This window comes from Budorcas taxicolor, chromosome 11, assembly GCF_023091745.1.
Source record: "Budorcas taxicolor isolate Tak-1 chromosome 11, Takin1.1, whole genome shotgun sequence".
Classification (NCBI taxonomy): Eukaryota; Metazoa; Chordata; class Mammalia; order Artiodactyla; family Bovidae; genus Budorcas; species Budorcas taxicolor.
Window position 1 is genome coordinate 38,574,685 of NC_068920.1, and position 21,862 is coordinate 38,596,546.

The window sequence follows — 21,862 nt, forward strand, 5'->3', positions numbered from 1 at the left end:
TGAAAAGTCAAAGTGAAGTTGCTCAGTCGTGTCCGACTCCTAGCGATCCCATAGATTGCAGCCTACCAGGCTCCGTCCATGGGATTTTCCAGCCAAGAGTACTGGAGTGGGTTGCCATCGCCTTCTCTGGTTTTATACATTAACTGACTTCAATGTGTATCCCTTCTACCTAGCTCACCTTCTTTCTTCAAACAAAGACTAGGCGCTAGGCGTCCCAAAACGTTTGTTTCTGGAATTTCCCTCCGAGGGGAAAAATCAGATAGGTTCTCAGTCCTCAAGGATGAGGGCAGAAAGGGAAATGGGAGAAAAAGACTAAAACCAGTTTTAGGAACTTTTGGTCCTAAACTTCAAAAGTACGGAAGTGAATGCAATATTTTATGAGAAACCGAGAAACCACATATTGCCTGCGGATCTTCACTTCCAACACACACACACACACACACACACACACACACACACACTCACTCACTCCGAAGCCACAGCCGACTGCTATTGGCAAATGCCTCCTCTCCAATCACCAGAGCAAGGAAAAATCCCTAGAGCCCCAAGGCACCGCCAATAGATGGGGTCTCTGCCTCCTGGGGAAAGACAGCGTGGAAGGCTTTGCAGGGAAATCCCTTGCAAGCTGTGTGGTGTGTTAAAAACGCAGCATCATCCTCTCAGCTCCTTTTCTTGGTCCGACAAGCCGAATTCGAGAGCACAGGGAAACTGGAGGGGCGAAAAGGCTGCCTCCTCCGGAAGCCCTCGAGTCCCTCCCTCTACGCCCCCCCACTCCCCTTCTGAGGCTCCCATCGCCACCGCTCCAATGGGCCGGCAGCGCCTTCCCCATCTCTTCCATTCACTCCGGAGGGGAAGGAGGAAGAGGGAAAACAAAACTCTAAAAATAACTGTTGGCCTCTTAAAAAAAAGGAAAAGCTTAGCTGCCCACCCGCCTCCATCCCCCGCTCCCGCCCTCCCCTTCTCCCTCCTCCCGCCCCCCACCCCCCTTCATGGGGCACATGTCTGCTTCTTACAACACCGAGCCACATGGTTCCAGTTAGGCGCCGAGCCCCACCGGGACGGAGAGGAAATTCACATCTGTGGGACGCTCCGCACGGAACCCGCTCCAGCGAGGGAGACCGGGGACTGCAGCACGGAGATGAAGGGCTAGACCGCGGGATCGCTGCCCATGCGGTGAGAAGGGGGCGCGGGAGGCGGCCGGGGCGGGCGGGGAGGGGCGGCCCGGGGCCCTCGCAGCGCCCGCCGGCCGCCCCCGCGCGCGCGGTCTCTACCGGCCCGCCTTGCTGCAACTTGCTGCAGTGTTTGAAAGAGTAGTAGGAGCGCATGGAGGTGGGGCCCGGGAAAGACCCGGCGGAGGAGAAGGGGGGCGCGGGGAGCGCCGAGGGGGCGGGGAGGCGGCGGCGGCTGTGGGGCGGGGGGGCCGACCCGGAGCGGGTGAGACTGGGCAGGAGGGGGGGGCGGCGTGGAGAGAAGGGGGGAAGCCCGGCGCTTACACATGTCACATGTGCTTTTTAAGACGGCCGGGAGCGCCTGCGAGCTGGATTCGGTGGAGGATGCTGCGGCAGGTGCTTCGCAGAGGGCTCCAGTCGTTCTGCCACAGGCTGGGCTTGTGCGTGAGCCGGCACCCCGTCTTTTTCCTCACCGTGCCCGCAGTCCTGACCATCACCTTCGGCCTCAGCGCGCTCAACCGCTTCCAGCCCGAGGGCGACCTGGAGCGCCTGGTCGCTCCCAGCCACAGCCTGGCCAAGATCGAGCGCAGCCTGGCCAGCAGCCTTTTCCCCCTGGACCAGTCCAAAAGCCAGCTCTATTCGGACTTACACACCCCCGGGAGGTATGGCAGGGTGATCCTCCTCTCCCCACCCGGGGACAATATTTTGCTCCAGGCTGAGGGGATTCTGCAGACCCATCGAGCCGTGCTGGAAATGAAGGTGAACTACAAGGGCTATAATTATACTTTTTCCCATCTGTGTGTGTTGAGAAATCAGGATAAGAAATGCGTGCTGGATGATATTATTTCAGTGCTAGAGGATCTCAGGCAGGCTGCCGTCTCCAATAAGACAACAGCCAGGGTGCAAGTGAGGTATCCCAACACTAAATTAAAGGTATGCTCCTCCTGCATGCTTCTGCCAGTTAAAGAGGCAGCACTTCATTTTTTGCCCTAAACAAGCAAAGAAAATGCAGAGGTCTCATCCTTAAGACTCAGAAGCTGATGCTTCTTTCATTTTTGGGGGGTGGTGGGAAACGATGGGCAACCGAGTGAAGAAAACAGGCAATAAATGGCATGACTAGATATTAAGCAATTCAAAACCAAACAAATGCCAAAAATGAGAAAAAAAAATGGACCAAAAAAAAAAAAAGTTGTTTCTGAGACCCTGCAATTACATCTTTGTTCAGGGTTAATAAATCAGTGACTGGAAGGGGGAGGGGGAATCCTGAACAATTTGGGGGATTTCTTTTCATTCTGGGGCTCGATGTATTTCTTATTACTGATTACACATCCCACCTGGTGCCATATCCACCCCTTTACATCTTCAGCCTTGCTTGATTTTGACATGTAGGGAGTTTGTGCTTTGCTCCCCTGCGAGTGTGTGTCTGAAAGCAGTGGGTATGAATGGATTCCAGGAATTATGTGTATGTGTGTTTACACAGGGAAAGAAGCAGGAATTTTCTCTGTGTGAAAATGGAGATATGCAGTTAACTGATGTAGTAGTTAACTGAGTCCTGTTATTTCCTCCCCGCCACACACACAGACACTAAATCCAAACCAAAGCAAGGTTATTATAATAGCCCAATAGCAAAAGAAAAAATTCCACAGTCAGCAAAAGTTGCCATGAATGATAATTCTGGCATTAAATAGACAGTACTGTTTAAACTCTCAGTTCAGATTTTGTTGCTCAAATGAGATTTTTAAACTCATTCCACACTGTCAGGATTGAAATGCTGCAGGCAATGAGGCATGCAGTCTCCAGGTGACTGAAGTTTCAGGGACAAATGTGACTTCCAAAAGAGTCACTGCACCATTTGTCTGCTCAGCCCTGAGCAGCTCAGAGGCTGCACAGTCAAGAATTCCCAAGGCAGGTGTTTCCCAAGAAGAAGGAATTTTCTTTCTTCTAATGGGTATGAGGATGTGTGTGTGCTTCTAGGGAAATTATGGAATAGAAGTGATCCCAGTTTCAATGAATGGGTGGCCAGATATAGGAAATTGCTAATATCTCTTAATTTATTTGATACAATCAGCATCTGTACACAATTTAGAAAAATTAATTTCTCAGGATTTTTGAGGCAAAGGGCTCTTTTTCCTGAATTGGAGGAGAAGTTAATGCACTTGGAAACTAGGGATTCCTCAGAAAATCCCATAACCTGCCTCCTTTTAACATATTGCCCTTGTTTATGGATCCAGAGACTGACAAGGTTTCAGCCCCCTGTTCGCAAGAGCAGTCCCTTGGAGTTTAGTGAGACTAGACAGATGATTCATTAGGTAAGGGCTTGCCTGCCTCACACTTATTGAAGGGAGCGTGATAAATCGATGTGGTCGGCTTGCATGCTTTTCATTTCCCAGACCCTTTGCCATCAACATTATTGCTTGCTCAAAAGAAGGATGCGGTGAAGAGGTGATCTTCTTCACCTACAGTCTTTAACTGAGTTCTTTCCTATGTCAAACATCGGGTGTAAAGAAAGGTTTGAAATTGTGACATATTTAAATTTCAATTTGTTTTTCCTATTGAAGTAACTTTGCAGTTTATTAATATGCAGTCTTAATTGAGCCCCTTATTTAGTTTAGTCAGCAGTACTCTCCAGGTGTAAAGGCTCTGTCCAATCAGCCACCATGGGCATTTTATTTATCCAGCAATATTATTATGATATGTATGGTACAAACTCCTAAGGCCTCTAATTCACCTCTTTAATAATGACTGACTGTACTCCTATGATTTACTGGATGCTGTTCTAGGCACATGGGACAAGGCTGGAGCAAGAAAAACAAAGTTCTTACCCTCAGGGGTCTTAATCGTCAATGTCAAGGACCTTCCCTTGATTATCTGTAAGCAGGGACTCTAATCTTTGGATTCAGAGGTTCTCCATCTAAACTTTCTGGCTGATTGGTTGGTTCATCTACATCTTGATAGGAATCAGTGGATAATCATAAAAGAATGGAGTAATTAATTACAAAGGGCCATGTAGTATTAATGGAATTATTCTGCTAACCATAACAAGAACAGGAAAATTATACACTGTCTCTCTGATTTATAAAGCCCTTTTTCTGCTACATTCTATCAATAATATCAATGTGTCCTCCAGTGCATTGGCTTCACTCTTTCTGTATGCAGTCAGGGGGTCCTTAACCTATTTTTGGGTAAATGTCTTCTGAGAGGAGTGGGCTTCCCTGGTAGCTCAGATGGTAAAGAATCTGCCTGAAATGCAAGAGAGCCGGGTTCAATCCCCAGGTTGGGAAGATCCCCTGGAAAAGAGAATGACAACTAACTCCAGTATTATTGCATGGAAAATTCCTTGGACATACCATGGGGTCCCAAAGAGTTGTACACGACTGAGCAACTAACACTTTCACTTTCTGAGAGCAGTGGGTTCTCTGAAGCATCCAGATGGAATATCACACATGCTAATGTAATATAAAGTACAACTGGTGGAATTCCAGGGATACCTAGAATCCTATCAGAGTCTGCAGGGACTTTTAGGTGAAGAACTCCCTCACACAGAGCTAAGTGAGATGGCCCTTTGTTTTGTTTATATGTGATATGGAAATGGTTTTAATTCATATGTGACAGTGATGCTCAAAGAATGTCCCTAGGATGCTGACCCATGGTAAACTTTGAGAACTTCTGTTGTATGATATTTGAGAGAAATTTTATATTCACAGTTTTGGGCCCTTTAATTAATGTTGCTTTCGTCTGTTACACTTGGGTCACCAATCTTCCCAACTCTGGCCAGTATGGAAAATTTCAGTGCTGGATAATGCCATTGGTGGGCAGAGAATCAATAGTTGAGGGAAAATGCAAAATAAATAGCAGGGGCAGGATGGTGTGGATAGGAACTGGCAATCTCCTGACATAGAAGGTCAGAGCCTGGAGATAGTCTGAAGATGTATAAACACTGATTGACAGAAAGCTTTCTGACCTCTTAGGTTATGACAATTGGAAGGACATCTTCTAAATATTATTAAGACACCCAAGTAGTTCTGAGCACAAAAAGGTTTAGAACTTCTGATAAACATGATTATCTTGACAAGGTGATCCAGACAGGCAGGAACACAAAAAGTTGCGGCTATGGAATTCTAAAGAGAGGCTCAGATAAAGCTGATATGAAAAAAGGAGCAGTCAGAATACTACAGAAGAAACATATACACTTTCAAAAGCTGTGTAGGAAAGGTGCCAGGATTGGAAATCCCTACACCTATATAATACAAACTCTACAATTGTGCCTGTCATTATATTCTTAATGTTACTATATCCCTGAGCAGGCACAAAGCTCAAGTCTTACATTCCTTCTGTACTATTCATATCCCCCAAACCCAATCTGTACAGTTCTATGCAGGCAGTATTTACATCATTGATTAGTCTGTCGACTAATGTGTTCGTTTATACTGTAAGATCACAAAGCTATTATCAACCTTCAAACCTCTATGATGTGCTTTTACTTTAAAGATATTCTCTACACTCTCCAGATTTCTATAAATTTTTTGACCCTACTAATTCAGGGGCCATTTTTTCCCACTTATTTAAGCATACATATTGTAGAAATCGATACAGTGTAGCAGACTGAATTTTGAAATTAAACACCTAGTGTTGGAACCAGTCTCCTGATTAAAATGAGACAGGCACTCAAAATCCATAAACAAGGACTGCTCTGGACTCCAAAACATATTGTCATTATAACTCAAGGGGCTCAGGTGGTTACAGGTAATATTTCCTTACTTCTTAGGTAGGCCATGATGACCTCACTTTTCCATCTGGCTAGTTCTAAGAAAGTATCAACTTCCATATGTCCCTGTTTCTTTAATTTTGCCACTGAAAAAGGCCAAGTAATGAAGAAGCATAGAAATGTGGTCCATGACAAATGGTAAGAAAGAAGTGAAGCAATCCCCTGCAGCCTGTCCTCCCCATTAAATTCCATTAATACGTACCTCTGAACAGATGTTTAAGTGAAGTATATATTTTCCAAGGTACCACGTTTAAGAAGAGAAACAAAGATAGATTTTCCTGCTTCTTCAAAGAGTGTTTCTCTGGGCACATTTTGAGTATATCTTCCTAATTTGGAAGCTGTTGCCATTAATTATTTAGATCCAATCTCAATGGAAGGGCAATTAAAGCCAACATGGAAAGTAAAAACCAAGCATTACTTTTAAAGATTTCCAAGAAAAGCTATTCCATAGACTCCTTTCTCTAATTCATTCTAAAACCTTAAAAACTAGCTATGTCAGGATCTTTTCTTAGATTTAAGTTTGCATTCCTATTTCTCTCTGTTAATAATAGAAAAAAATCACTACCTTATTGAATGCATAGTCTGTGTCTTAACTGATGTGATATTTCATACACAGCATGTCATTTTTGCAAGTTGATGAATCAGGAATAATATGTTTATTCCCATTTAATGCGTTGGGAACCTAAGCCTAAAGACCAGGAGATTAAGTAAATTTTAAGAGGTCCCCATGGTAGTTCATGTTGGAGCTGGGCTTTAAATCCAGGTCTGTCTGACACTAAAGTTTATATTTTTAACCATGAATACTGTACTGGGTTCTTGCATATCCTGCACCTTTCTCTGTGACAGCAACCCCTTGAACTAAGGAAGAACTAGAGTTGTAACTCCCAAGCCATCTCAGATCCACACTGTGACCACTGCTTTTTCATACCAGTCCCCTTGCTTACTGGAGAGACCAGCCCAGATGAAGGTGCAGTGAAGCTTCTCTTCCCTTACTAACCCACAAGGGAGTAATACTTCCAGTCTGGGTAAATTCTGATGTTGACCCAGGTGCGGCAGTGGTAAAGAATCTGCCTGCCAGTGCAAAAGACGCAGGGTTTGATCCCCATGTCTGGAAGATCCCCTGGAGGAGGAAATGGCAACGCACTCAGGATTCTCACCTGGACAAGTCCATGGACAGAGGAGCCTGACAGGCTACAGTCCCTGGGATCACAAATAGTCGGACACAACTGAGCAGGTAGTCCCTGTCTACCATCCATATTGTACATGGATTTGCCACAAACAATTTAACAGATTCCTTACCAACATGTGATTTCACCTTTCGTATTATTTCACATCAACTCAGAACAAACTAATGATCCACTGAGAGTGGGGAATCCTGTTAGGTGACTGAGTTCTGAGCCAGGGTCTTATGTGCCAGACAGGCTTGAGTCCTTCTGTTTAAAATTGGCATCAGGAAAAAGAATCGATGAGATATCATGGGATAATACAATGCAGACTAAGTTGAGAAATATTCAGGAGGCCTGAATTCTGACCCCAATTCTGTAAAGACCAGTTATGTGACATTGGACAAGTCTTATCATCAATCTGTGCTTCAAGCTCTGGGATTTCTCTGTGACATTCCACCATGCCGTAGATAAATATCATCGCAGTGGATCTGGAGATATATTCTAGAATATTTCTTCTCTGGAGTGAAGTAGATGTCTTGATTAGTTAGATTTGAACTATGCTGTTAAGCAGTAATCATAGTTTCCTAACTGACTAGTTGTACATATATTTCCAAGCCGCTGTATCAGGATCAGTTCAGGCGTTAAACTTTTCTGAGCAACCAGGTGGGCAAAAATCTTGCCTGGTTTTGGGACACAGATTCTGCTCTTTGGCTTCAACAAAGACCTACTTTAAACTAAATTAAGTAAATTTCGTAAGTACTTATTCATGCTTCTTTCCATAGTTTTGGAATTCAAAGATTAAGGTAGAATTCTTTAGAAAGCAGAGAAATGATTTTCTCCCTTCTAATTTTCTTACCCTCAGCTGAGCTGATTCAGTGGTTCAGAACCACCAAGGGCTTGGGGTGGGGAGAAGTCAAAAGGACACACAGAGCAAGATGGAAGTGTAGGAGGGCCTAGAGCCATGTCTACCCCCTAAACAAAGAAAAAAACAATCATTCCTTTGCTCTCACTGCTCTGGAGTATTGCTTTAAGCAATACTTATTTAATAGCTTTTTCCTTAATCTTTTCTACTTTAATGCTATTATAACTGAAACAAGCTATGGTGTTGTGCTTTTCAAAATATATTGTGTTCGGAGAATATTTTCATTTTAACCCATTAGCCCTCACAGCACGATAGGGCTTCCCTGGTGGCTCAGATGGTAAAGAATCCACCTGCAATGCAGGAGCTGCTGCTGCTGCCGCTAAGTCGCTTCAGTCGTGTCCGACTCTGTGCGGCCCCATAGACGGCAGCCCACCAGGCTCCCCCGTCCCTGGGATTCTCCAGGCAAGAACACTGAAGTGGGTTGCCATTTCCTTCTCCAGCAATGCAGGAGACTACGGTTCAATTCCTGAGTTGGGAAGATCCCCTGGGGAAGGGAATGGCTACCCACTCCAGTATTCTTGCCTGGAGAAATGTCTATTGGACATGATTGGAACACATTGATTTTATCTCAGTTTAGAGTTGATCGATCTGCAGATGTGCATACCTATTCCAGATACATCCAGACATTTCTTCACATGCTCAATATCAGCATTTTTAAAGGAGAAATTTGGAAATTCCAAGATTCTGGATTTTCATGAGACAGCTCTAGATTAAACAGCGGGCCTGTTTCTTCCCTAACTTAGTTCACCAGACAGGTCAAGCCCCCTCCGCACGGAGAAGTCATAGAAGCGACTCCTGTATCTGGATTGTTTCTGCTAGGCTGCTGGGGGACAGGGAGACAGCTATCACAGCCCTGGCACCCAGAAACATTACGGCAATGCTTCTGACTTGAAAGCGTGCCAAGCTGCATTGTAAGCTACAGAATTAATTTCATTTCTAAAACCTTTTTCCTCAAAGTGTTGTGTATGGACCAGTGGTATCAGCATCCCTGGGGGAACTCACTGGGAATGGAAATATCCCAGGTCTTACCACAGACCTACTGACTAGAACCTGTGTTTTAACCTGCTCCCCAAGTGATTCATAGGCCCCTGAGAGTTTGGGAAACTCAAGTCTCAGATGCAAGGTTGACATTAGTGTTCCCTATTCACAGCTTGAGTTTGAAGTCACGTGTGTCGACTTAGACCAAAAACACCCTAATTAAATTGAGTAATTGAGCCCGCACCCATCTCATGTAGATGTGTGATAGAGACATTAGAGAAATGCCTAGAGAATTATCAAGCAGCTAGTCCACACAGAAAGGCTCACCCTTATCCTCTGTTGTTGGGCCCGTCACCTGGTTGAGCTTAAAGCCTATTACTGTCGGTCAATATTTTCCAAAAACGTTGAAATTAAATCTAATCGTGTCTTTAAGAAAAAAAATCAGCAGCGATTTTCTCAAGCCTCTTTGCGATTAGTTCACAACAGTAGCAACATTAAGCCCTCGTTAGCCTAATCATGTTAATATTATATGGGAACACAAGGTATAGGAACTATACATAGGCACAAGGGTATTTGGGGAAAGTGAAACACAAAATCAGAGTGGAGTAGATTTTTGAAGTGGCTTTGCAATCCATGCCTTTCTCAGACAGGAGTATTATGGCAGAGCCATTCATTGAAATCAAGGCTCATTCTCTGTAATTCAGGGAAATTCAGGGCCTCTGAAAGGTACCTGATGAGCAGCACTTAAAATGAAAGAGTCTGTTTAGTTACAGGCTTTGCGTTGGAACAGCTGATGATTTCCCTTCAGAGTTCCCCTCCCTGTAGGAAGAGGCTTCATCTGGGCCACGCTTACTTCCCTCTGCTGTCTCAAAGGCTAAAGACAGAGGATGACTCAGCTTCTGGAAAACAGAAACCTGTTTAAAGGGTTCTTATAGCTTCAGGAGGGTCTTAAAGCAGTTCCAGGTGTTCAGGGTAGATGGAGGCTTGCCTGGACATTGAGCGCTCAGCCTCAAAGTTCTCTCTTGCCCTTTGAACATTCAGGTCTGTTCTCTCACCTCACCGGGTTGCTTGATTACGTGGAGGAAGAGAATGTTCAGTTCTGATTGTTACTGTGGATCATACTAAAGTAGGTGAGATGCACCCAAGCTGTTCAACTATAGGTATACCTATGGCTGATTCCTACTGCAGTTTGACAGAAAACACCACAATTCTGTAAAGCAGTTATCCTTCAGTAAAAAAAAGCCATTCAGCTAATGTAACAGATTGTGTCTGCTGCATGCCATGCCCTGTGTCGGGTGCTGGAGACTTGAGTGAAGAACAAAAAGAGACATGGTGCGTGACCCTCCAGGAGCTTGAGTCTAATACCAAAGACAAAAATCAGATAAACGTATCATTACAGATTATCACAGAGGAAAACTTCCTGGTGCTGTGAGAGGGAAAATTTCACAGACAGAGGAGCTTGGCGGGCTACAGTCCGTGGGGTCACCAAGGACTGAGGACACACAGCAACAGTAAGAGGAGGACACCAAGTCGTGGGCTCTTAGAAATGACTTTCTTGAGCAAGGAACTGTGAGCTGATGTCGAGGTTAGATGGTGGAAGCATCCAGTACCTTAGGTACATTGAATGAAAGCCACTGTGGGTGGAAGTAAAACGCTGTCATGGTGAAGGGGCTAAGGGCTGTGTTGAGAATTTCTTAAGAGTTGGTGTCACACAATTTAGATCAAGATCTGTGAAGCTTGATAGTCCAGTTTACATCTTTACTCTGTCCCATTAGCTGTATGACTTTGTTCAGATGTTTTAACTTCCCTGTAACTCAGTTCTATCATCATAACCCTGACTTCTTATCATTCAGTTGGCTAAGTAAGTGTATAATACTTAAAGAAGGGCTTCTCAAATTCTGATTGTCATCTGGAGATCTTGATAAAAATGTGGATTCTGATTTAGTAAGTCTGGGATGGAGTGAAATTCTACATTTCTAGCAAGCTGAGGCCCCTGGTCCTTGAACCACACTGAGCAGGAAGAGTATAAAGCACTTAGAACAGTACCTGATTGTTTGCAAACTCTTAACAAACGCTCTCAGCTTAGCTCTTCGAGCACTGATATTCTGCCCTTATTCAGAATTGGTTAATTGATTTTTCTCGTGAACTCTTTTTAAAAATTTATCTTTTATTGAAGTATAGCTGAATTGCAATGTGTTATTTACTACTATATAGCAAAGTGACTCAGTAATAATATATTTATTCTGTTTCATTTTTTTTCTATTATGCTTTATCACAGGATATTGAATATAGTTTCCCACTATACAATAGGACCTTGTTTATCCATTCTGTATATAGCATTTTGCATGTGCTAATCCCAAACTCCCATTCCAACCTTCTCCCACTTCCCTCCCCCTTGACAAGCACCAGTCCATTCTCTATAGTGATCTCTTGATTAGATGAAAATCTTTTTGTTTCAGTCCTCAAAACTGAAGTTGTTTCTCTCCTATTATAGTCATTGCTATACCCTTAGTAAGTAGAGTATGACTGACGGGCATAGATTCCTCTGATTTTTGCTCCAAAGAACTTGAGCTGCCTTCGTTCTGAATATGGCATGTCTTTGCTAAGGACAGTAACAAACAAGTAAGGAAACTGCGAGACCTTGGCTTCAGTGTCCATTGGGTCTGGAAATGTCTCAGAAGTGGTATATTCTTGTCACTTTCAGCACAGCTAGCCTTGACCCCTTTCTCCCCTCTGGGTTTCTGTGACATTCAGTTCCGCTCTTACATCTCTGATGTCTCTCTGCTTCTTACTGGCTGACTCCTCTTGCTACTTCCATAGTTATAATTATTCCCGTGGAACGGTCTTTTTTCCTGGTGTGTTCTCAATATTCTCATTCAGGCCAAACATCAGTTCTCTTCCATGTCTATAACTCTTTGAATGGCATATCTATTCTGTCATTTACTCGGGCTCAGTCACTATGATTAACTCTTCCCTTCCCTTGACTCCCACCCAGCAGGACATAGAAACAGTAGGAGCTGATTCATTCTAGGCCAAGATGGCCTTTAGATCAGTAGCATCCTGATCTCCTGAAAGCTTGTTAGAAATGCACATTCTTGGACCAGATCTGCTAAAACTGAGGATCGGGTCCCACAAGCCCTCTAGGTGCTTCTGATTCCTGTTGAAATATAACTTCTCTTCTGCAGAAGAGATGTTCAGTCTTGGCTGAGTGTAGGCATCATGAGGGGAGATTTAAGAATGTTGATGTGTGGATCTCATCTCCAGAGATTCTTAGTAAAGAGCTGGCATGGACACTGTAATTTTTAAAATCTCCTCTGTTGATTATAATGGATTACCAGGGTTGAAGACTAAGTTCTCCGTTTCAAATTTATTTTCCTTTTCTTTCTCACTGTCTCTCCCTTGGGTTTTCATTACCTTGTACCTGTTTTATCTAGGTAGTAATCTAATCTCTATCACATGATTTCTCTCACCTGGAACCTAACCTGTGTAATAGGGTCATACATCTCTTGATAATATTTTCCTCTGACCAAATCCTGCGAGAGTTTCTCATTGCCTAGAGAAGAAATGGCAAACTCCTGACCGTAGCCACTGAGAACTTTGCTTAGCCAGGCCTCCAACTTTACTTGAAGTTTCAGGTGGCAGTACATCTTATGCAGCAACCAAACCAAAGCAAACCCACCCTGAATGTTCCTGTTTTCTTACCTTCATTCATAATGTTCCTTTTGCTTGGAATTTCTTTCACACCGTCAAATTCACATCTCTTAAAAGTTGCTTTTTCCATGGAACTTCTCCAAAGTGGCTCCAAAGGTAGAAACCACTTTTATACACTTTAAGAGGTACTTTGATGGCAATTTCCTTAATCACACTCTAGCTTGTATTATAGCATTTTAAGAAGTCTTTGTTAAACTGTATGTGCCTGATGAGCTAGTAGGGCTGGTAGCTTTCACTACATACATTGATTTGCCTACGTGGAACCAGCTGGTATGTGGGGAAGTTGCAAGGAAACAGGAAAAAAAGCCCATCTCAGCCAGCCTCCCCTTCTATCAGTTCAGTTCCATTGTTCATTCATGTCCGACTCTTTACGACCCCATGGACTGCAGCACGCCAGGCTTCCCTGTCCATTGAATCTTGCTCAAACTCATGTCCGTCGAGCTGGTGATACCATCTAACCATCTCATCCGCTGTCATCCCCTTTTCCTTCTATGGCTGTGCCTAAACCTTAAAGAGAGATAGCTACTGGTAAAGTCACTGAGAATTGCATCTCTGAGTAGTCCTGAGATGCATGAGCCATAGGCAAGATTGATTGCGGCTTAGCAAACAAGGGGCCACAAGAATAAGGAGAGTCTTTCTCCACCTGTACACAGTACATGTGTGACTTCAGCTCAGGAGAGTTTGCAGGGAGGTGGCTTGAACACCTGGTAGGGTTACCAGATTTAGCAAATAAAAATACAGGACATCCAGTTAAATTTGAATTTGGGGTAAACAAAAATTTACGTTTTTAGTATAAGTATGTTCTAAAATATTGCATTCTTCACTTTTCTGAAATTCAGATTTAACTAGGTGTCCTGTATTTTATCTGGCAGCATAGCACAGTGGGAACTCACAGAATCACATCTGAAGACCCATGCACAGACTTCAGAATGCCAGGGGACTAGCACCAGTTCTAATGCACAGGAGTCACCATCAGCCAGGGGGCCAAAGAGCAGAGCATGCAAGCCAATTTGGGAAATAACAAAGATATTAGGGGCTTACCCAGGTGATGCTAGTGGTAAAGAGCCGGCCTGCCCATGCAGGAGGTGTAAGAGACGAGGGCTCTATCCCTGACTTAGGAAGATCCAGGGGAGAAGGGCATTGCAACCTTTTCCAGTATTCTTGCCTGGAGAATCCTATGGACAGAGAAACCTGACCAGCTACAGTCCATGGGATGGCACAGAATCGGACACAACTGAAGCAATTTAGCACAGCACAGCACAAAGATATTCTCAAGACTCCCAGAATGGGTAAAAATTTTCACGGGCCAGAGTTTCTGTCTTATTCAAGTAGAGATGCAAGCAGATGAAATTTAAGTTCCTTTTGATATGACATCATATGTGTACTCTGTCCTGAGGAAACATAACTTACACTGGTCGTTTTAATAGTTGCAAGTCTTTATTTGCTAGTAAAATGAAAATTGAATGGATAAATGAAAGAAACCTATTCAAAGCTGCACTAAATAAATATTCCATTTAGAAGATGTCTTTTGTTTTATATTTTACCTATGAGAAGATGAAAGTATTTATACATAAGTGGAACTATAATTAAAGAAACTAAGTTATAAGATAAAGAAGTCTTGGGGGTACAGTGCCCAGCACAGAGACTATAGTTATCAATGCTATATTGTATATTTGAAGGTTACTAAAAGCAGGATGTTAACTAATGCAATATGCAAACATATCAAAGCCTTATATTGTATACATAAAACTAATATAGTGTGATATGTCACTTCTATCTCAATTTTTTAAAATGTAAAACAGGAAAAAAAAAAACTGCCCACATTTGCCAGAGCCATATCTATATTGAAAACATCAATTTATGATACATAAAATATTTTCAGTCAAAAGTATGGTTTCAGAAGACTTTTGTTTGGTTCTTTTTTAAAAGGGTCCCTCAATTACTCAATTTTGAGAATCATTCAATTGGAGAGAGGGATATTTATTTAACTATCCATGCTAAATGTAGGACTGAAAGTATCATAAACAGAAATTCAACTTTCTTAGTGGCTCAGATGGTAAAGAATCTGCCTGCGATGCTTGAGACCCAGGTTCGATTTCTGGATCAGGAAGATCCCCTGGAGAAGGGAATGGCTACCCACTCCAGTTTTCTTGCGTGGACAATCCCATGCACAGAGGAGCCTGGCAGACCACAGGCCACGGGGTCACCAAGAGTCAGACGTGACACTTTCACACTTTCTAAACAGAAATACTGAGGGTCATAAAATGTAAAGTTAAGAGATTTTATCATTTCTATTCATGTGATGGTAAAGAGTGAAATTGATTTCTTAAAACTAAGGGAATTGGTTTAAAAAGTGAGCAGAAGTCCTATGTCAGAAAGGAAGAGAGGGAGGGAGAAAGAAAACAGATGATACAGCAGGTTAGTGAAAATTTGTTCAGTGAGAATATTAGCAAGCCAAAGCTAAACCCCTGGACAGGATCGGTTACCCTTTCTGTGTATGAAATGTGGCATTAAAATCAAAGATGAAGCATGCTCTTAAATGTCTGTGCACTAGCACTAAGCACATGGACTATTTAGAACCCTTCTTATTTTTCTTTAAGATTATCAAGCTTGTTTTAATAACCAGATATGTTTTTATTGGGCTGTTGTTATCCTCTCTTGTGACATTTGTTCCACTCAGAAAAATAACAGTCTTTAAAAAAAGGATCATTTGAACAAAACTGTTAAAATTACCCTAAAAAAATAATTTAAAAATAGGTAATGAGTCCCCCATCCCTGCACTGATAAACTTTCTGTTTGTAATTTAAACCTGCAAGTCACCTTTTATTTGTAAAGTGAGAAATCACCATCCTGTTGTATATTTTAATCAATTTTTTTTGTAAACTTATATAATTACATATGTATAGTGAAAGTGAAGTTGCTCAGTCGTGTCCGACTTTTTGTGACCCCGTGGACTGTAACCCACCAGGCTCCTCTATTCATGGGATTTTCCAGGCAAGAGTACTGGAGTGGATTTCCATCTCCTTCTCCATTACATATGTATATATGTACATACATTCTTTTTTTTTTTTTTTCTCATTTCACATTTCTTGCTTAGAAAGAAATGGGAAGGACTTCCCTGGTGATGCAGAGTGTGCCGGTTGGATACCCTGATCGGGGAACTAAGATCCCATATGCCTCCTGGCCAAAAGGCCAAAACATGAAACAGAAGCAATATTGTAAAAGAAATGGGCGAGAAGTCTAGCATGTCATTTCTCCCTTCCCAGGATCCAGGTGTTCTTGCACAATGCAGTTTGGGGGGTGATTTCTCTAGAGCAGACTCCTGGGTGGGCAAGGCAGAGCCTGAACAACAGAGCGTGAGGTTAGGGTCAGTGGGCACCAGTAAGTGCCCCGGGAGACAGACAACCTGCTAAGCTCCCCGGGGGGCCTGAGGAGCTCAGTGGTTGCACTAGTTTGCTGCTAAGTCACTTCAGTCATGTCCGACTCTGTGCGACCCCACAGACGGCAGACCACCAGGCTCCCCCGTCCCTGGGATTCTCCAGGTAAGAACACTGGAGTGGGGTGCCATTTCCTCCTCCAATGCATGAAAGTGAAAAGTCAAAGTGAAGTTGCTCAGTCGTGTCCAACTCTTAGCGATCCCATGTATTGCAGCCTACCAGGCTCCTCCGTCCATGGGATTTGCCAGGCAAGAGTACTGGAGTGGAGTGTCATTGCACTAGTTTAATGACCCCTTTTTGTAGATCAAGCATACCTCTCTAAGGGAATAGCACACAAAACTGGTACTAGCTGCTCGACTTTATTATCATTACATTCTTTTCAACCACTGTTCCCTTGGGGATTATTTTTAAGGGCTTAGATCCTTTCTAGGCTATGAAACTTTAGACATCTTTTATCAACTAATCACATCAGCATGTCTCTTGCTAAACAATGTTCACTTACATTTTGAGTTCATTTATTTCAAAATGTTGTTTATAAACTGATGTTATCCTAGTCGTCTTCCTGACAGAAAAAATATTTTGGTAGTTGGTAACTAAATTGACATAAGATTCTTACTTCCCTTCTTGCCCTCAACTCTGCATTCTTAAGTTATTGATGATGTTAAAGTTATAAGCATTGACAGTGTGGCCCATTTAGCTTAAAACAGCATTTTTTTTTTTTTTGAGGTAGGTCATAGTTTTTAATGGATTGAGATGGAGGAGGCTCAAATTGTTTGAGCCCCTCTTTTGAAATTATTAAATAATGATGAAGAGGGTAAGTAAAAAGGAAATAGGTCTATGTGTGAATCTAATGCTATCATTTATTACTGTATGACATTAGATGTGTTATTTAATGTTTTTGTCTCAGTTTTTCTATGTAAAAAATTATTATTAATATTTTTTACATGACACTAAAAGTATTTTTAGTGTCTACTCTCCATATTTTGAAATTTTCAGACACTTAGTGGTTTCTTAATAAATTGTAACTTTTTAATCTAAATCAACATCATAAAAACACCAAGTGAAAACTCACTCACAATCTTATTGACCAATTTTATAAACAACTGATTTCCAGTCTTTGACTGTGAAGTACATAGATGCTATATAGAGTACATGTCTTTCTTGAGACTGTTAAATTTTTCCATAAAAATTTACATAATTATTATTTTTTGTAGCTCAAAAGCCTGGCAAGTGATTGTAGCATAATTTACTTAATTGTTCATTTACTGTTATCTTGAGAGTAGAGTAGGACTGTTTTTGGAGCTGATTTCCACATTCCTTAACAGACAAAAGGAAGAAAGCAAAATATTCTGGCTTGTCAACAGAAGCTGGAGAAAAAGAGCATTTTCTTATGTGATTTAAAATGTCGCTTTCATAAGTATATGCACTTATGCAAGCACGATACAAATTTAGGTCAACAAGTTCCAGGGGAGCAGGTGTCCCTAGAAAAACCTTGGATAGAAATTAGAAGGACCTGATTTATTTATAGACCAACTACAAAATGCTGTAAATTGCTTTGTTAAGGACCACATCCAAGAGTAAGCTTATAAGAGTACCATGTGGCTTGTCCTATTACAAAGTAATTTTTAGTGCTTTTCATTTGGTGTAGCTCAATGATTCTCAAAAGGAACATTTCAGGAACTTTCCTATTAAATGATGTCTGGGTTCCTTCCTCAGACCAACTGAATCAGAATCTCTGGAGAAGGGACCTGAGAATTGGTGTTTTCTTAAGCTCTTTGTATGATTCTAATGAATAACCAGGTTGAGAAACACTGAGACACCTTAGACCAGAAAAAGATCCTCCTGTCCTACTCACCTCCTTTACAGATTCATAGGATGAAAAGAAAAGAGAATGATACCGCTTCCTTTGACCTTCCACTTCAAGTCTTAATCTGGGGTCTCAAAAAAGAGACCATTTGCCTTGATACAATCAATCACAGTACCATTTCCTTGACATGTAAGCTGCCTCCACAAGAGCTCTGTAGCTAAAGTAAACAACTTCTTTCTCTCTTGTAATTCCCTAATCCGATATTGATTGGCCTGAAATATGATGTCTTAATCATTTTGCTCTGTTCCAAAGATGTCCAGGATTGCCAATCATTGGTATCCCTTGACACTTTAGAAGGCATCCTTTCTTAATATACTTCTTCCAGGAGATTAATAAGAAAACCTGTAAATATTTATTATTATGGTGATAGAGCCAAAGGAAATTACAGGCTTTCAATTCTTACTAAGCTGTTATTAGCTCCTTGATTTCCATTGTGTGTGTGGGTTAGTCGTTCAGTCGTGTCCGACTCTGCGTCCCCATGGACTGTAGCCCATTAGGATGACCTAAATCCCTTCATATCCTGAGATAGTGTTTGCTGCTTTGTAACCAGTTCATTAATACTATTCATTGTTAGTCCATTCTCGTAATAAGCATGTAGTAGGAAGGCAATGGCACCCACTCCAGTACTCTTGCCTGGAAAATCCCATGGATGGAGGAGCCTGGTAGGCTGCGGTCCATGGGGTCACTAAGAGTCAGACACGACTGAGCGACTTCACTTTCACTTTTCACTTTCATGCATTGGAGAAGGAAATGGCACCCCACTCCAGTGTACTGGCCTGGAGAATCCCAGGGATGGGGGAAGCCTGGTGGTCTGCCGTCTCTGGGGTCGCACAGAGTTGGACATAACTGAAGTGACTTAGCAGCAGCCACAGGAAATAAAGAAATAGGTATTGCATAAATGAAGGATCAAGTGAATTAACTATCTGGCTTTTTAATCGTCCCATGTTAAGCTTTAAAGAGCTTCCCAGGTGGCGCTAGTAGTAAAGAAGCTAAATGCAGATCAGAGATGCAGGTTTGATCCCTGGGTCAGGAAGATCCTCTAGAGGAGGGCACGGCAACTAACTCCAGTACTCTTACTTGGAGAATCCCATGGACTGAGGGACCCAGCAGGCTCCAGTCCATGGGGTGGCAAATAGACAAACTGAAGTGACTGAGCACGCTCAAGCTTTGAGAGTATCATATTAAACAATTTCAAAATACTCTGTCTTAACTTAGTCAAAATTTACTTAATCTTCAACCAAATCCCACACCTTCTGTCTTTTCATCTGTGAAAATACTATTATCCTTTTCTAGATGAATGAGTTCTGGGAAGGCTAACTATCTCTAGTTTTAGCAAGCTTGAGACTTCTAACTCCTTCACAAATGGATCTTGGCACCCCCAGATCAATGTGGCAAGTCCATTCATATAAAACAATATTAACACGATGTCTAATTACAGGAAAAGTATGTTCATTAAAGTGCAATGAATATTTAAAGTAGTTCAAACTACAGAGGAGCCATAAAAATCTAAGTGCCCTTCCTGGGTCAGTAGAAAGCTTTCCATTGGCATCCCAGTGGGTTCACAAATCTTATACTCCCTCTCTTATTATTTTTAAATGGCAATTATAAATCACTTGATACAGTGAGGTGAAAGGATGTTTTCCGCATCAATATGAATGATGTGGGTATGCACCACTGGCCACCAGTACCTGGAAATTATACATTGCAAAAGGAAAGCCAAACATTTGGTGTCCCACTATCACTTTCATATTAAATATTTTATCTTTAGCAAAAAGTAAAAGTATTTTACAGAGTTGAATCCATACTTATATTTTGCAGAACCATATATAATCAAGTAAGGAATTGACCTTTCTCTTATTTACTGTTCTAGAAGAAAGTATTTTTTTACTTTTCCTTACTTTTTCACAAATAGTTACTGTGACATGCCTTAAGGGAGTTTGACCTAATCCTTGTTTTGTGTGCACATATTTTTACAAGGCTTCATTGAAAGATATCTGGGAAGGTTATCTAACCTACATGTTTCAGAAAGCCCTGTTATATATAATTGCTTCAATAAACTACTCACTATCTCTTCAGAAGAAAATTACTCCTCATATCTATTTAAAACAGCTATTTCTATTTGTTCTTCCTTCAGTAAAAAAGAAAACTGGTCTTTGCTATCATTTTTTAATCATCCTGTGACCTTGGAAATGACCATTCCTTTCTCTTGGACTTCTGTTTAATTGAATACTCTCTTCTGCGTAGACCTCATGTGCTACTACACAACCTTTTTGTTTTTAGCAAACTTTTAAGTTTTGGGAAATTGATGTCTCCTGAGTTTCGAACACCTATGTTCGAAAGATATACAAATTATCTTTGCTGATCCAAACATTCTCTCCGTATTTGTCTTACCCCAGTGAATTGCTTTTCTCGATAGAAATGTATGCTATCCTTATATTGTTTCAGACACTGGGCTAGGTGTTGGAGTTATAGAGAAAAGTTACAGACCCTCTTTTTCTAGAAACCTACAGTCTAGTGAGGAAGGAGAGCAAGTAAATAGGAAAGTAGCAGTAGAGCATGGCCACTTGAACTTAAAGGTTAGTTCAAAATGATTCAGAGCCCAGAAAAGTCCAGAACTGGTGTTGCATTAGATTTAGAATCCTCCAGGGCTCTCTAATAAAAACAAATACTCTTCACTGGTGGGAGAGGTCTCTCAGGAATGCTTATTTCAATTGGTAATAAATGTTTTATCTTTTGAAATGTATTCATTAAAACTAAGGTCAGGGGAGAGCTGCTTTCTGTCAGCAGGGAAATGTTTTGCCATGATCGGTTACTCTGAAGGTTATGAAGTCAGCATAAAATCCCAATAATGCTCTAGACTTAAAAAATGAATACAAAGCAGAAAAATTTTATGGGTATGGACCAAGATCAAAATGAAAAACATGAGGGTTACTCATCTTCCTCAAGATCTGGCCAGAAGATTGTGGGATACTGGAACTTTCCACGATCCCCTCAAATCCTCCTACCCTCAGATCTTTCTTCCCAAGTGATAGTAACTGGTAAGGTTGTGTGATTATTTAACCAGCAAAAATAAAGGATCTATGCAAGTACAAGAGGGTTGTTTCATGATTTATTAAAGATGTCTTATACTTACATAGATGCATCATTTTGCTGGCTAAATAATCCCACAGTTACCTTAACAAAATCGTAAAACCACTGCTAAAACGCTGAGCATTTTTTTTTTAAGGACAAAGAATAGGTTAATTCTTACTTTGGGGCGGGAGGGATAATGTCTGATCTAATAAACATCTCTGACTTAATGCCTGCTTGGATGGTAGATCAGCATGTTTCCACTAAACAAATGAGTTAAATCTCTCTGGAACAGGATAGGTAAATAAAATCAACAAAATGTATCTCACATCTTTGCTGATTGAAAGGATGTTAGATGTATGCTTCGGAGAGTTAATGTTTATATGCAAATTCTAGGACTTTAAGTCTCTGTGTTAAGAAACATAAAATGAAAATGTGCCTTATTTTTTTCCTAAGATTTTTTTGTACTAACAAAGTGAAATGGGACATTAAAAAATCACCTGGTGAATTCAATCTTTATGGATAGAAAATCGAGACATAATTGTCTGACTGTCCTAAAGCCACGCTTATTTTGCTCTACTTATCTTAGTAATTACTAGTTCTCTGAGATTTTGTTGTTATTTGTTGAATTCACACATGGTACGACTGAAAGTTGGCAACTCTCTTTCTTTGAATTTTTTGGAGGCAAGGGTAGACCATGGCATTTGTGATGAAGGTCCATGGGAACAGTCCCACCATATAATGTGAAAGAACCAGGACTCTTATGGGGAGCTGCTAC

General features: G+C 41.6%; 1 protein-coding gene across 1 annotated transcript in view; it reads left to right on the forward strand.

The window, feature by feature from the left end:
• Window positions 1-1,502: 1,502 nt before the first annotated feature.
• Window positions 1,503-21,862, forward strand: part of PTCHD4 (patched domain containing 4) — a 199,196-nt gene continuing 178,836 nt past the window's right edge. Inside the window, exon 1 of the mRNA XM_052649616.1 lies at window positions 1,503-2,102. Within this exon, the coding sequence (XP_052505576.1) occupies window positions 1,503-2,102 (600 nt within the window). The remainder of the gene's footprint in view (window positions 2,103-21,862) is intronic.